The sequence below is a fragment of the Salminus brasiliensis genome, chromosome 24 (assembly GCF_030463535.1).
Source record: "Salminus brasiliensis chromosome 24, fSalBra1.hap2, whole genome shotgun sequence".
NCBI lineage: Eukaryota > Metazoa > Chordata > Actinopteri > Characiformes > Bryconidae > Salminus > Salminus brasiliensis.
Window position 1 is genome coordinate 16,310,021 of NC_132901.1, and position 16,955 is coordinate 16,326,975.

At 37.8% G+C, this 16,955-nt stretch overlaps 1 protein-coding gene across 34 annotated transcripts in view; it reads right to left on the reverse strand.

Annotated features, from left to right (window-relative positions):
• Positions 1-1,208: 1,208 nt before the first annotated feature.
• The window catches only part of ptprda (protein tyrosine phosphatase receptor type Da), a 617,722-nt gene continuing 601,975 nt past the window's right edge, over positions 1,209-16,955 (reverse strand). For all 34 annotated transcript variants that reach the window (XM_072669660.1, XM_072669680.1, XM_072669689.1 and 31 more), the window contains 6 exons: positions 12,794-12,972; positions 12,482-12,608; positions 11,265-11,390; positions 8,791-8,945; positions 8,446-8,581; positions 1,209-5,000 (listed from right to left, as the gene is read on the reverse strand). In XM_072669660.1, coding sequence (XP_072525761.1) covers positions 4,932-5,000; positions 8,446-8,581; positions 8,791-8,945; positions 11,265-11,390; positions 12,482-12,608; positions 12,794-12,972 — 792 coding nt within the window. In that variant the 3' untranslated portion in view covers positions 1,209-4,931. The remainder of the gene's footprint in view (positions 5,001-8,445; positions 8,582-8,790; positions 8,946-11,264; positions 11,391-12,481; positions 12,609-12,793; positions 12,973-16,955) is intronic.

A 16,955-nucleotide genomic window follows, 5' to 3' on the forward strand; every position in this document is an offset into this window, starting at 1 on the left:
AAGGTTAGGATTAGGGCCAGGTTTAGGGTTAGGATTAGGTTTTGGATTGAGGTTGAGATTAAGGTTAGGATTAGGGCCAGGTTGAGGGTTAGGATTATGTTTTGGATTGAGGTTGAGATTAAGGTTAGGATTAGGGCCAGGTTTAGGGTTAGGATTAAGTTTTGGATTGAGGTTGAGATTAAGGTTAGGATTAGGGCCAGGTTGAGGGTTAGGATTATGTTTTGGATTGAGGTTGAGATTAAGGTTAGGATTAGGGCCAGGGTGAGGCTTTGGGTTGAGGTAAGTTTATTAGGGCCAGGGTTAAAGCAAAAGATTTTGGGTAAAGCTGGATTAAGTTTTGCTTAATGATTAAGATTTTTTTTTTCTTAAGAACAGTTGGTGAATAAGGCTAATTAGTTCTAAACAGAAGGCCAAAGTTTCTACAATGACTGAGCTAAAGTCGAGATCTTAATCCAATCATGAATCTGTGGCTCTATTAGAAAACTGTGGTCCACAAACATTGTCCCACCCAAAGATCTCTCCTAAACAGTGAGCAACACCCCAACAGACCTGAAGCTCTTATTGCAGACGGTTCTTCGAAGTTCTGGTCTGAAAGGGTTGAATTCCTATTCGAGCAGCATTGACAAATTATGAATTTTGACTTTTAAAGGTGTGTGTGTAAGTATTATATGTTATCCATACAAATCTGATGACTTTGCAAGGCACTATAGATACATAATTGTGCATTGCATTTCGTCGCTGTCCGATGAAATCCATGTATATTCAAACAGGAGAAGGCAAACATGTTCTTAACTTTGAATGGAAGAGCATTTCTATTGGTCTATTTATCCCAAAATATTTACACAGTGCACAGAGCAGCTACAGGCTTCAAATCATGAAGAAAACTAAACATGGACAGAAATGGAGATACATAGTTTTCAAGGGACAGCAGTGATTTACTTATTTGTTGACCATATAAGCAAATTATTTTTTTATTATATTGTTGCTTTCAAGTTTCTAAAATAATGCAGGATGAGAATACACAGAAGTGAGTTTCACATAGACCCAAATAGCAAATAGCTACAAAGCGTCACAAATTAAAAATAGCAAAAAAAAAATGGTATGCTAGCCTACAGTAACCAGCCCGCCAGGAATTTAGTTTGGGAATGCCGATTCACCCAATTACCCACTCAGACACGGAGCTTCCGGAATAAGACTAGACGCTATAATTCATAACACTTACATTTTTTAATAGAATTCATTTATAACAAATGGAACTTGTGTCAGCAAAGATCTGCTCGTCATATAGACGTCTTCCGCCACCAATGTAACCTAAGTAAGAAAATAAAAAGCACTCCATTCATTCAAAGAGGGAAAAAAAGAATTAAAAACAGAAAACGAACAGAAAAATAAAACAGTTTACGCTTACAACTAATCAGAGGTAATTTTTATGATTCTTTTTAACAAGCCATTTTTTTCTCTTTACAATTGAATTAATTTATTTCAGTCTATGCATCCAGACGTGAGATAGATAGATAGAGATTGAGAGAGAGAGAGAGAGCAGAGAACACCACGTTGATTTCTGTTATGATACTCCAGTCTTGAATGGCGAAGCCACGAAACTGATGAAGGGGATGAAAAACGGGGAAAAAAACCCCAAAAAACAAACCGAAAAAAACTCAAGTCACCTGCTGGAGATTCCATGGCACCAGAAAGGATGCTCTTTTTGCCACAAACTTGTTTTTTTTTTTTTGTCTTTTCTCTTTTTTGAATTTGATACCTTATTTTTCCCCCCGGTTTGTGTTATTTACATACACACAGAGTGAATGTTGAAGGAGATTCTTACAGATGCTTTCAAGTAATACGTTATTGGGTATAGAATCAATAGGGCAGTGCATAGTACAAAGATATAGAAAGTGCAATTCTTCCTACTAGGCCTCCATTGGCCCTCTGCAATGCTTTCCATGCATATTGAAATTAGGTTGAAAATGAAAAAAAAAAAAAAAACAAGACTGGGAAAAAGAAAAGAAAAGAATAAGACAAATCGACAGACCAGTTTAACGCACGCTGAACAAAGCACGTACACTACGTGGCGCTGACATGTTCGATGAAGCTAAATAATAGCACTTCATAGCTTAAACGTTGTAACAAGGATGAGATAGGAAAACAAACAAACAAAAAAACAGCAAACCCACCGTAAAATAATGAACCTGTTCGAAATAAGAATAAGGGAAAGAAAGCACCTGGAATGCACATCCACAAAGCCACCAATAAAAAACGAAAAATAAACGAAAAAAATATGTAAGCAGGAGCTGAACAAGAAAAGGTTCAAATCACTTCGTAACTTCCGATGCGTAAAGGAACGCAAACGCCCACCGCGGTAGCAGGCTCAGCCACTTAGTACGTTATGAGATTGTCAGGATTAACAATGCCAGCCCGCTCTAGCTGAACCGCGTCCTTCGCGTTTGAAAGTTGTCGTCTTAGCTACGATTTTTTACCGCAACTTTCCCGAGTTTACAAATGTGTGTATGTGTTCGTTATGTAAGGCTCGGTGAGTTCCCTTTCAGTTTTGTGAGTCCACATTCTGTGCGCTCCTTTCTCCAGGAGACTGTCCCGAGATTGGAAATTACATCTTACGAAAAAAAAAACCCCAAACAAAACAGTTACGACCACTGCGGTTTGGTCTTTAGCACGTGAAGCTCATTGTAAATGTTTGTCCATTGTGATGACACTACGAGGTAATGTCGTTCCTTACGTTTAGGAGTTTGAAGCATCTGATTGCTGTAGTATAGCTAATGTAGTATAGCTACTATAGTATGGCTATTGTAGTATAGCTGTGATGTTTCTTTAATTGTCTCAATTAATGCACCTTTTCATTCTTTTGTTTTCCTTTCTCAATGCTGAGCCACGGTAAGGCATCAGAAAATAAAACAGGAACGATGTACTTTTTACTTAATTGCATATATAATTTCATATAATGAAAATGTAAATTAAAATGCGTGGTAAAATGAACGGTACATAGATAAATACTTGGACTACGTGTTACGTTAAATGAACATTATAAAAAAGAACAGGCATAAATATAAGGCACTCTAAATGCAAAACAATGAAAATGTAGAATATTATGCCGATTCAAACACTTCGAAAGCCTTTTTTGAGAGATGTCTTTGTACCTTGCCCTACACGATGAGACGATGACTATGCCACTACACAACCTTGGACCTATCTAAGTAGAGCTAGCTAAATACTGCCGGTGACACTTTGCTCCACCATCAAACGACAATGCCATGAATTACAAAGTTTTTTTTTGTCCCTACATATTCCCCTCCCTCAACCCTACCCGAAGCTATAATACACCTATTTATTGCACAAGAAAAGATGCACTGAATTGAAGTACGATTTATTTCAACCTACTGATGTGCATTCCAGTGAAAAATCTCTTCATTTCCCTCCAAAAAAGTACAGAAATCTCATTGTGGAAGCTTTCATATATCATTTCATCTCTCTGGTATTTATAGATTTATATAATTTATGTCTCTCTATATATATTTATATATTTGTATATATATATATCTATATTTGTAGCACACTTTATTAATTCATTAATAAATATTTCAACATTTTATGTATATATCTATATATACATGTTATATATTTATATATTCTACCATATATATTTTATTTTACTCTCATTCGTTTCGGAGGCATGTCTGTTAAAATCACTGTAACATGGAAGAACTAAGATATTCTGTAGCAGCAACTTCATACTGTGCCTCCCCTTTTGATTCCACGGAGTCCCCGAAATATAGACTGTTTATAGTTGTGTATGTGACAGTGGACATAAAAAAAATAACTAAATAAAAGTCATAGGACCCTGTATCAAAGTTCAAATTTGGTAAGAGTTAATACAGGACCACACCAAGTGCCATTATATGACGCAACAGAAAGGAAAATATATAGAGAAAGCCAACGGAAAAAGAACAGGAAAACGAGAGTTCGCACACCTCTACAGCGTAAAAAAATAAGGAGAAGAATGGAAAAAAAGAAGTGAATTTCTAAAGTTAATACTTGGGTTCGACTAACTTCGTTGAGCGTCACCTTGTTAAAAAAAGAGAAAAAAAAATCACATAGTTCAAAATGAATTACAGCTCGATTGAGTAATAAAGTACTAAAAAACTAAATCAATAACTTTTTTATATTCATTTTGTATTTGTACATTCCCCCTCCCATTACCCCTAACTGAAGGACGAACATTGTGACAAGATAGGGGTATAATTATTACTATTATATGCGTCCATTGTTGTTTTTATGTTGTTTTTTTATTTTTTTTACTCATTTTTTTCCTAGATTTCACCGAAAGTCGATGAGATGTCATCCGTCAATGAGATGTCGCCTTGTGTTTGCTTGTTGAACGAAAAACAAAAAAAAAAAGCTCTCTTTACAATGTGCATCTACTCTCCGGGCCGCTCCGAGGGCCCTCCTTCCTCCGCTTCTCGTGACGTCTCTGTTCATTTGATGCAGTTTGTGTTCAGTTTTATTGTTTTTTTTATTGTAATCTTTTACTATTTGTGTTCATGAATCCGAGACGAATCCTTGAAGCAAGAGAAGAAACAGTAAATTCCACATGATGCTCCAGCAGTCCGGATATACGCGTCCGCTTTGTTGGGGATGAGAATTTATCAGATTTTTTGGGAAAGGTGGATAGGGTGGGGGAGGGGTGTATTTTTTTTCTTGGTCCACCTGGAATTTCGTCTCTTTCGTTTCTTTTTGATTTTTTTTGTTTCCACATTGATGTTTTTTGTTTTTTTTTGTTTGTTTTTCACACCCAACAAGAAAGTCTTGGACTAGGAGTTTAAGAAGTACTTTTCACAAGCAGGAATTTTTATGGCTCAGAAGAAATGACCTCTGGATGTCCAAGGGCCTTCCACGTTCCTCATGGGGAAAAGGACTCTTTACGTTGCATAGTGATCAAAACTCCCAAGATACTCCAAGCCGGCTCGGTAGCAGAACTGGTACTGATCCTGAGAGAGAAAGAAAGAGATAGAATGCATGTGTTTGCAAATGCAGTTTATCAGCCAACACACGTTTGTTGTGTAAAGTTTGCTTCTTCAGATTTGTAATGGAGCTATCAGGCCAATGTAACTAACAACTGAGCATGCCTAAAAGAAAAACCCAAGCCATTCCTTTTAGCCTGTATCCAGAAATTGCTGTGTTTGCGCCATTATAAAATCCTTTTCCTAAAATGGATCCACAGCTTTCTTTGTGCTACAGGACTAAAAATAATAATAAAATATCTACAAGTTAGCCTTTTTTGTTGGATGCACTTGTTCAGTGATCAGTGTGGGCTTACTACTGGTTTGTCTAATTAGCATAACAACTGCAATTAATGTGTTTTATCTTTTCAAAATACTTGTTTGTAAACTACACACAGCTACAAATTTTCAGCCTTATTAGGTTATATACTTTATATATTAAATAAACGTAACAGTGCCTATGAGAAATTACTGTAAGAACTGTCTATTTTTTTTACAATGGCTTTGATTTTTGTCCACACTGCATTTCTACAAATCACAGTATAGTTTTTTTTCACAGTTTTACAATGTAATTCAACAGAACCATGTGTACTGTATGTGCAACAATGTGCTGCTTTTATTTATACAGTAGAGTTTCAGTTTGTAAAGAGAAAACTGTCTCGGTAGGGGGTTTCGAACATGATTTAGAAATGAAGGACCTGTCTAATGGCACTTTCATGGCAAATCAAGCAATGGTAAAATACCATTAAAAAATATTGTGTAAGTGACATATAACCTAAATATAAACGGCTATGAGTGATGGACCAGCTTCTGAATGTATAATGGGCTTAAGTTAAACAGTGTCAGAAATCATATGAGCAAATGTATTTAAGATTATTGGAGTCCATATGATTTGAGGTCAGTTTGAGATGGTTTAGGAATGCAGTTAGCACCACGCTAACTGGTGGGGTATAAATCTTGTATGTTACTTATTAGCTACATTAGTCTTGTAGCTCCAGTACAAAATGAAGCATTTCTTCAATACTTTAATACATTTGTGGTAAACAAAACTAATGTTGAAATAAAATGTGTAAATAAAATGTTTGTCAAAACTATGACATTTAAAAGGAAATATTATTTGAGAATTTCGATTTCATATGCAGAACATACAAATAATTCCTGATAATGACAGTACTTTCCAAGTATGAGCAACTCAGTTTAAATGCAGTTGTTATCCTTGTCCTCTGATTCAGCACAAACTCAGCTTTATATCAGGATTCCACAAATAAGTGCAGATAATGCAGTGTAGAGACCCATTTAGCTGAATGGCTCAATCAGGGATTCATTATCAAGTGAAAATGAAAACTGTCCCTCCATCACCTCCCGCTGGGTGATCAGCTGCAGTCTAAAGTAGTCCAGTTTTCGAGGCAGTGGACATAAGAAAGTAATATGGAGGGAAAACTGGTCTCTAGGGTTTATCCATTTGCCTAGCAAGTACACCAGCCTTCTTGCCACACTTTGTGGAGGACACAGATGTGGTGTCTTCACAACAAGCAGAGAACCAGCTGCTACTAAAAACCAGCAGTAAAACCAGCAGGTGGTCATATAAGCAAGTGTCAAAATAATACTTGACTTCATAAATTTGGACAAGAAGCAATACTTATTTTTTAAGCAATATAAGCAATATTCAGCCATAACACTAAACCCCTTCCTCTCTAATACTGCATAGGTCCCTCTAATGACCCATCAAATCATGGACGCCTGTAGATTCTGCAAGCAGATCCTTCAAGTGTTGCTAAGTGGTTGCTATGGCAAACCCAGGTAACTGCTATGGTGTTTCAGGTGGTTGCTTATGTGTTGTCAAGTAGTTGCTATGGTTGTTTCTGTGTTAATAGTGTATTTATATCTTGCCATGAGAAGGGGTGTACAAACTTTTGCACCCCCATTCAGTCCTATAAAAAAAAAAAAGTCTATCAAATTCATCCACAACAAACTGAGACGAGTTACGAGGCACAAATCCAACAGAAAAATATGAATAAATATTGGATAATAATCAAATCTAAACAGAACCTTGATCTGAGAAATCATCTTCTCTAGTTGAGCGCTAGAAGTTCTGAAAATGTAATGTAATAAAGTGCCACGAATGCGTCATTTACTGAAACAGCAACACACCCAACACCTGAACTGCCATTTGAACACACTCTTGCCTTCCAGCGCATTCTGATAAGGTGAACTAAATCCCTCTGGTCTCTATAGCAACCATAATTTCAGCTCTCCGAAAACTAAACGATGGTTTGAAAGCAGGGTGCTGTGAACGTGGTTGCATGTTTCGCTCCAGCTCGGAGCTTTTTCTCTTTCTCTGCTGAGCACTCAGAGAGGACGGAGGAGTGCAAAAAAAAAGGAAAAAAGGAAAAAGCAGCGTCATTCCGCTCGGCGGGGCGTGAGAGGCGCGCTTCGGAGGCACGTGGGCGCGCTCCGTTCGCATTGATCTCACCAAACAATTTTCCCATCGACTGTGGAGAGGGCACTTTTTCTTGCGGCCCGGCTGTGAAATTGCTTATCTGAATCAATTTGCATGGCTAACCTGAGGGCTTTGTAGATATCAATACAAATGAACAGCGGCAGAGAAACGGCTGAATGCTGATACGCCGAAAAGCTTCAACTTTCGATTTTTCCTAGCCACCGCTTGTACTCGCACTCCTTCTAAGAGACGCTTTTATCAAGACTGTTCTGTGGGCACTTATTAGTCCAGTCCTAATGAGCGTAATTACACTTAAAAACTAATCCTTCACATGTTCTGCTGAGGTGAACACACTCTATGACTGTGAGCACAAAGCAAGGCCAAGAAGAGCCCAACTCATTAACCCATCCTGGACTGGAAAACAATCTATAACTACAGTCTCATCACTGGCAAAACATCCCCAATGATTAATAAATATACCAAATTACTGTTCATAAATATATGTCATTGCTTTTTTATTACCTGTAAATCAATTTTATTACCCTTGTCTGTGTTTATGTCAGATTCGGGACCCACAGGCAGTGAGACATCAGTCTCAGTTTAAATAATGTTTTAATAAATGTACTTTTTATAAAGATTTTTTTAATATTTATATGTTTAACAAAAAGTTCTGATCCAGAGGGTCATGATCAAGGCTGATCCAGACATATTCCAAGTAACAGTAACAGTTAAATTACTTCCGATCCAGTTCTGATCATCTGTTTTTCTTTTGACCATAAACATTAGATTATATTAGGAGCAATATGAAGCCATAGTGTAATAATCACAATTTAAATGGCTTCATTTATCTAGTTATTGGATCAGTATTGGCTGAAATCATCATTAGTATTGTAATGTAACAGGGGTAAATCAATAACACATGTGATTTACTAATTTATCATTTATTTACTAATTTATATATTTTGTATATTTATGGTGTCTGTGTGTGCGTACCTCTGTTTGAACCATGGCCGGCCGCTGCGTCCTCAGCATCTTCACTGTCTGGAAGATGTCTACCACTCCCTCATAGCGCATCCTCTCCAAAACAATACTGAGAGTGATAAACACACCGGTTCTACCAACACCCGCACTAGAGACAGAGAGAGCAAAAAAAAAAGAAAAAGGAAAGAAGACAAGAACCAAGATTAACAGAAAAAAGAGAGAATGACAGAGAATAGATTAGTAAAGTGATAAAGCTCTGTAGTGGAGAATGTTTGATCTCATTCCGATTTTAAATATAAATCATCAGCTGTCTGAAATCCAATAGTATGTGAATGTAAAGGGAGTTTCAGTCAATACCTGCAGTGTACTGAGATGGGCCCGTCCTGGCCAAACTGTTCTTTCGTTTTGTGCACCTGTCCGATGAAGTCGATGAACCCCTCTCCTGATTTGGGCACTCCCTGCTCTGGCCAGTCAGTGAATTGAAACTGTCTGACCGTCCGAGACTGACCATCCTAAAACACAGAGTTAAAAGAATACCAGATTAAATGCTTAAATTAGTCACTACAACATACAGTGTATTTATACTGGAACTGCAATGCATCCCATACATTTTCTACATAGAGCATCAGTCTTCTAAATACCATACACTGCATACAATGAGGTATTTTTTCTACTCCATAGTTTTAAAATTGTACTCACATGACTTACCTGTAGTTAAACTGTTTATCTATGAAATCACAATTATTAGGTCAGTACTGGCCGATGCTCAAAATGAGTACTGTATGGAACAGTCATTAAATCAGTAAACTAATATTTATTTATTTACTAATTTAATTTACTAATTTATTTATATACTAATTTATCATTTGCAACTGAGAGGACATGAAGAATCTGCTGCTAATGTCTTATGAATAATAATAATGAACAATGCCCTCTATAATATCTGGGACAAAGTTTTTCCATTTGTACTCAAACAATTCACATGTAGTTAAACTGTGCATTCTCAGAATTTAATAAAAAGAAAGCTTTATAAGTACTCCTGAAACCTTGTCCAAACATTCAGCAGCTATGGACTCCTAACAGTTCCCTAGCACAGCATTTTCAGGTAGCCATTTCCTCAGTTCCTTAGGTTAAGCTGAGATCTGGAGGACCCAGAAACCTTCAGAGAATTCATATAATGGATAGAAAGGTGGGGAGGTTTGACCATAAGGAAGATTTAGAAGACTCTGGATGGGTGCACTGCTTTATATGACCTTTATCCTACCACAAGGCATCAGATTTGGCATCAGACATTTTCAAATAAAGCCTGATGCATTTTGTATACAAGACCTGTGTACTGATGCCATTTGATTGCTTGGCTGAAATGAGAAAAATTGAAGCTGAATCTCTCTGACTGTTGAACACAGGCATCCGTCCTGTCAATCAAGCAAGCTTTTCCCTGATCAAGGGAAGAATGGATTCAATTTAGCAGCAAATTCTCTACATGAAATTTCATTCATTATTAACCACAAGTAGCAACTCAGTGTGCTGTGTAGCTTTACCTGTATCGCCCTGATATATTCATTCCTACAGAAAAAAACACTGCTGTCCCAGTCTTGACTCTTCTGATAAGCACTGGTATCTTTTAGTTCATAGTAATGCCGTTCGGTCTGAATGATGTGCCAGCCCCCCCACCCCTCCAACATATCATGGCGTTACGCAATTGCAGAGGACTCCAAAAGCCTCCAGAGAACACGAATGCCTCAAAGCTGAACAAAAAGATATCCCTATTGTTCACCTGAATGTATTAGTGTGTTAGGCGCTAATTCCTTTGATGTGGCGTGTGTCAGCAGAGCTCTTGACTGAAGCTCCGAGGGTTGCAGCTTGCTTAAGTGATATCATATAGCCTTGATAAGTAAAGCTACGCCATCCAGGTCCTTCTTTAGAGCCCAAACACAAACAGAAGGGTGCGTGCCGTTTATCTCCGCAAGCCTTTGATGGAATTAAAAGCTGCCGCTGCATTTGTTTCAGTGCTGACATGTTCCAATTCCCCCCAAACTAAATATTTACTCAACACACACTCCACTACACAGCACCCTGATAGAACAAGTCCTCCTCTGTTCGCAACACATGCAGCATATGGAAATCTTCTCCAGAAGCTTTGGTTCAAAGCAAAATGTAGTGACAGAATAACAGAAGGACTGATCCTCTGATACAAGCAGATTATTAATACTTAGAAAGCTGTTTTATACAAACTACATCTCCACTGCTGCAGGGGGGCTTCAATCTACAGTAAACAGCAACCACAAAGAGCCAAAGCCTCCGAATGTGTTTATGTTGCATGTCTATTACATTTCAAAAACCCTCTACTGAACAGCAGAAAGTAAATCCTTGAACAAACTTGAATAAAAAACATTAAAATTTCTCCCAAAAAGTCAGAATGGCTTGAGAAAAACATTCCCTTTGTTGGCTATCAAAGAGTTTCAGTAAGAAAGCTAAGTCAAGGACATTTTTTACTAATCATATTAACAAAACAAAAACCTTGTATGTTCATTTTACCATTTTACACATTTGAACATAATGCAAGGTTTTGTGTGAAAGTGACAAAATATTCTTTGACAATGCTTAGTCATCAAAGGAACCATACTAGAAGTTCTTTCAACCCACAGACACCTTTGTTTCGCAATTTCTAACATATCAGAAAACTAGACAGACCATGAGTTAATTTTTTGTATCATGTTTTCATCTTCATTTTTTATTTTTGTATTGTGTGTCATCTTTTATCTTTTTTGTGATCACAGTTTTTTTCATGTGGTCTCAAGATGCAAATTTTTACTGTGTTAAAAACTTACCCTGGCATCCGTGACTTTGAACTCCCGTAGAATGTACTGAGGCATGTTATACTCGGCCATTGGGTCCACCACGAAATACTGGTACCGGGCTGACCGCTCTGCTGGCCAGTACTGGTGGCATTTTTCCTAAGAGATAGAGCGAGACAATGATTTTACAATATTTTTAGACACAAGCCTTTATTCTGTGGCTGGCATTTTCATGCCTAAATAATTTATATAATTTCTTAGAGGCAATGTTTTTTTTCACTCATTGCCAAAAAGGTTCTGGTGTCACACTTGTCCATTTGTTTGGCTTCACCATGTGCTCCCTAGCACATAGCTCTGTTTGTTTCTGTCCTTTCTAGCCCTGCCTGTTCATTAGTGTTCCCACTTGTGCCTCCTCTGTAGCCACGCCCTCTTGTTAGCTTCAGGTGTTCCTCGTCTGTCCGTGTATAAGTACCCCTTTGTTTCAGCCTTCCCTTGTCTGATCTTGTGTATGCTTATATGTATATGATTCCATGTCGGCTTGCGGTATGTTGGCTTGGCCTGTTTGTTTCTTGTTTGTTTTTTTTTTGTTTGTTTGTTTTTTAATACAGTGTTTGTTTCTTTCTGTTTGTTTGGATCTTCAGCTGTTTTCTTTGTATGTTGTTTGCTTTATTTAGTTTTGTGGTAAATAAACGCCTGCATTTATGTCCGCCTCTGCCTCCAACCTCCATAGCGTGATATATGGACATTACTGAAAAAATGTTTTGACTTACTTTTGATTGATATAGTTTAAGCTTTAAACCCTTTTAAAATATTCTATAAAGCACCTCATGCAAGAGGGTTTTCTGGCATCTGAAGATAAGACCATTTAAGCATTTAAATGGTTCTTTGAATTGTCATTGTTCTATCTATAGTAGAATCATTGCTTTACTCAATGTATTTCATTAAAAGAAGTGGAGAAATGTTATGGAATGTGTAGATTTTAAACTTTCAACACAGGTTTATTTTTATTTTTTTATTAAACATATTGTATTATTTGAGATTGATGAATCTTGTTTGATGTAAAGAAAAACATTAATATTTATTTGTCTTTTGTAATGTTTTTTTGACAGAATGTAAATGTAATGCACGGTTATCTACTAGATTCACTAAATAAACTGGTACAAGCTAACTTTCATGGTAAGATATTGCAAACCGATATATAAAACACAGTATGTTTCCTTTGTAATGTTTTGAAAGGTTGGATTTCTTACCCTGCCCATTTCTCTGAGCTTGGTCAGCATCACCACAATGGTGGAGTTGTGCTCCCATAGCATCCTCCAGAAATCTTCTGTAGTCTCTGCCAGAGGTCCCTGTGTGGCAATGTAAGCTTTCTGTTGTCTGGGGTGATATAAAACAGAGTTTGTGTTAAAGTTTAAGAAAATAAAGATGTTGGACCAACTTAAGACTAAAATTCATATCTGGGCAATATGTGTTTATTTACACAGAAAAAAAGCCACAACATCCCTACTTCCACCCCACATCACAGATGAACAACTGCACACTTGACATGGTGCGTTACCCACCTGTACCCGTCTATGAAGCTGGCATTGATGTAGTCAGATCCCTCTACTCCTCTGATTGGCTGAAGACACACACGTGTGGACTCGTAGGGCATGATGTTCACCAGGCGGTTCTTGAATTTGTTACAGGGCAGGTTGGCACTGATGAAGCGTGAGGTGTGGGCTTTTGTGTTGGCCAAACGCTAGAAAAGGAAAATATTAGTGGTTAGAAGGTAAAAATAATGGATATGATATGAAGTTATATATATAGCGCAAATGTGCTGAAGAGACCCAGAGTGGAAAGATAATATATAATAATATCAATATTTACAAATGCAGAGTAGACTTGTTCTTATTAAAAGTCTCAATAGCCTGCAGGAAGAAGCTCCACCTCATTCTCTCTGTGCTGACCTCCAGATAGCAAAAGAGTTTTCCTGATCCAAACACAGAGAAGGCCGAGGTCCTTCACTATCTTTCTGGCCTTGGTCCAGAACTACATGCTGTAAATAGTCTGCAGGTCAGGGAGCTCAGTCCGGATCACATGTTCAGCTGATCGTACCACTCTCCGGAGTGCCCACCTGTCCTGTTTGGTGTTGTTCTCAAACCCACAAACCAGGCTGTGATGTTCCCCCCTGGGGATGTTTCAATGGGGCAGATGGGTAGAAGTTTCGCAGCACATTGGAGGGCAGTTTCATGTCCCTCAGGCATCTGAGGTGGATGAGGCACAGATGAGCCTTCTTTGCCAGGGTGTTGAAGTTGCAGAACCTTGGCAGGTTTTGCAAAATGCAAGCTCCAAGGTACTTGACACTCTAGTCTATTGTCTACAGACAGTCTGGTAGATCCTCTTGTGCTTTTGCTGCAGTGTACTATCAGCTCTTTAGGACACAACCCTGGGCAGCTCCAGTACTGAGAGTGAGTGAGAGTGTGTGAGACATATCTGCTTTCCGGCTACTGCTTGTGGTTTGTCTGTCAGAAGGTTGGAGAGCCACTGACACAGTAACAGGTTCAATTCCAGGTCTTACAACTTGGTGGTGAGTTAGGAGGGGATTCAAGTGTTGAGCTTTACTGTATTGAACAAACAGCCTTTTAACATGATTTTCTCTCATTCCACACTCCTCACGTCTCCTGTCTTATTGTCTCTTCTATTCTTGTCCCTTCTTCTCTCCTTTGTCCCCCTTTGACCCTTGTTCTTTTCTTTTCTTTTTCTTGTCTCTATCCCTTATGCCTCTTTCCCTGCTGTGAGTGGTAGAAAGTTATGAAGTGTGTGAGTCTTCACCACTGATATAAACCTCCCAACACACTCCCATTAGAGCTGTATACTGTATGTTGTCTATATCAGCACACACACACACATATGATCATCTCTCCAGGGTCTACAACTGCTCCTCTTTAGATAATCCATTAGATTTAATCGCGATTACAAAAAAAGACGAGAGAAAAGAGTCGCCCCAGTGGACACAAACTCCACAAGACATCACATACATGAAGGAGAAAGACATAAGGCTAATGCAAGTGTGTGTGTGTGTGTGTGTGTGTGTGTGTGTGTGTGTGTTAAGATACAGATGCTGGTTCAGAAAAGCTATGGGAAAATGCTTTTATTAACATAATAAAGATTTTATTCTTTATTTATTTATTGTATTTATTTACTGTTAGCTTGATGCTCAAAGTGAGGGAACTGTTAGAGCCACAAGGGGCTTTGTGTTTGATGTTAGGAGAGTTCATGAAGGCTAGAGAGAGAGAAACCTATTATTAACTTAAATTATTATTTTACAAGTGTGTTCTGCTTTTGCTAGCTAACACTCCTTTCAGATATTATTTTCTATTGTTCTCTTTTATGTTCTATTTCTTTCTTCTACTTATGTTTATTGCTAAGTACTTTGGCAATAAAGCAACTTTAATGCCAATAAACTATGCCAATGTTGAATGAGAGAGAGAGAGAGAGAGAGAGAGAGAGAGAGAGAGAGAGAGAGAGAGAGAGAGAGAGAGAGAGAGAGCAAGCGAACAAGACTGAAAAAGATTCAGGCTTTGCGTGAGAGTGGGTTTCGTCTGGTGTGCTGAGCTTGTTTCTACATTAGAGGACCAGTGTAAGCGCCCGAGAGGAAACCACAGGCCCCAAACAGTCTGTGAGCCGTCTGAGAGCCAAAGATGGTGGGGCAGAGGCGAGCTGAGGTGGGCTGAAAATCTCCAGACAAGGCCCAAAATGTAATATATAGTAATATAGAATAATGTGTGTGATATAAAAATGATGTCTCTGTCTTATGTTATGCTATTTCTAAATACAAAGGGGCCAGAAAATTAAGGAATAAACCCAGAAAGCACTTCTCAAAAAACTATAGAAAAAACCTATAATGCAAATGCATGCAAAAGCAAATGCATATGTAAATGCAAAAACAGAATTTTCCCAGAAAAAAAGAAAAAAATTAGGAAACAACAAAATTGTCCCAGAAAAAAAAAGCCCAGAGGTTCTTCACTCAAGCTGTGATACTCCATCCATCACCCTCTGACTTTAAATTGATTTCTTTTTCTTTTGTTTCAGAGAAAAATGCTGCAGCTGCTGTTGTGAAAATGTAGCCAAGCAAAAGACATAAGAAAAAAACAGTAAAGCAGCACTTCCCCAGGTCAGAGACCTTTCTTCTTCTTCTCAGCTGCTACAGTGACTGTATGGAGCTAAAGGCGGTACTGGCTGCTGCAGTCTCTCTGTTAATATTTGACGTGAATTGATCACGGACGTTTTGGAAGGTTTATTCCTGCAGTTTCCTCTTCAATCAGAAGTCGCCTTGACAGAGAGCTAGTGCCAGCTGAAGAGATTTGAAAACTGAAGCAGTTCGGATCCAGTTCCCATGAATGCAAGCTGTGTGTGTGTGATAAATCTCAGTAGGCCTGTTGGGTTTCGCAATTAGAAATGGAAGGTAATACTGTAAAATCATGAACTTCTATGAATATTTTTCACTATTCAGTACTAGCAGGCACTGAGACAGGTGTCAATATACAGTATTTCTAAAAATCAGAATGGATTTAGCTAAATTAAAAAATGTACAGTATTACTAAAATTTTAATGGATTTAGCTGTGTCTCATAAATTAAACCCCTTAAATTACCCTAATACAATGAGTACTGCTATCATATTAGATGTTTCCATTAGTCTAACTTTTAGCAATTTATTAAATACTATTTTTTAAGGCTACATTGGAAATGAGGGTCACCCTCAAAGTATTTTACTGATTGGTTTATGTATTGATGTTTGTCAGAACTTGTGTACAAATTTCTCAGTGAATTAATTATTAAATAAGTAAACTTTCTTAGAACTCTATAGTAAAGTATACGAATATCATTTACAGTGTACACAGGATCCAGTTTATCACTATTTGAGTGCTTTACATTTGGATTATCTGTTTCTTTGATGGAAATGTAGCTACTGTGGATCATATTTTCATCATTACTACCTGTTGCAACTGGGACAATTTTTTATCAATTATCAACAGGTCCACAAATATATATTTTTACATGGACTTAAGTCTCATTGAATCTGCTTTCAGAAACTCTTAGCCTAATGCATGGGATTCCAGGATTTCACTTGAGAGAAACCACAATCTACATCCACATCCAGCTCATTTGTATGGAGAGTCTCATGCATCTCGCTAATGCAAAGAGAAGTGAGTAAACGATACTAACAGCTAGACTAAAGGAACACTGTATATGCCCCATTACAGCAGCTCCCTAAGGTTAAAGCTAATGCAAAAGCTCAGCCTTCTTGAACTCCAGGCCTCAAAGGGATGCACCACTTCACTTTAGTGTTTTTCTAACACACCTGTTTCAAACTCATTTTCTTCTGTTCAATCAGGTGTGCTGGAGCAGGGAAAATATTGAAACTCCAGTGGTGAGAGCCTCCAGGCTTGGAATGTGTGAACAAAGCTACCAGATGAAATGATATCATTCTAACTGGCCTAGCGAGGAAAAAACATTTAGCTCTTCTATAGACCAATGTACAGTGTATGAGATTAACCAGCTGTTCCCTTTATACAGTAAACATATTTAGCCCAAATCACCTACTTTTATCCAAAAACAATGGACAAAATTCAGACTTCAGGATGCAGGTACTATGTTCTAGCCATGCATGCTGAACATTTTATAGATATTTTGTAGATAATTCAGTAAAGGAAACCACATGAAAGCCAATTAGAGATTAC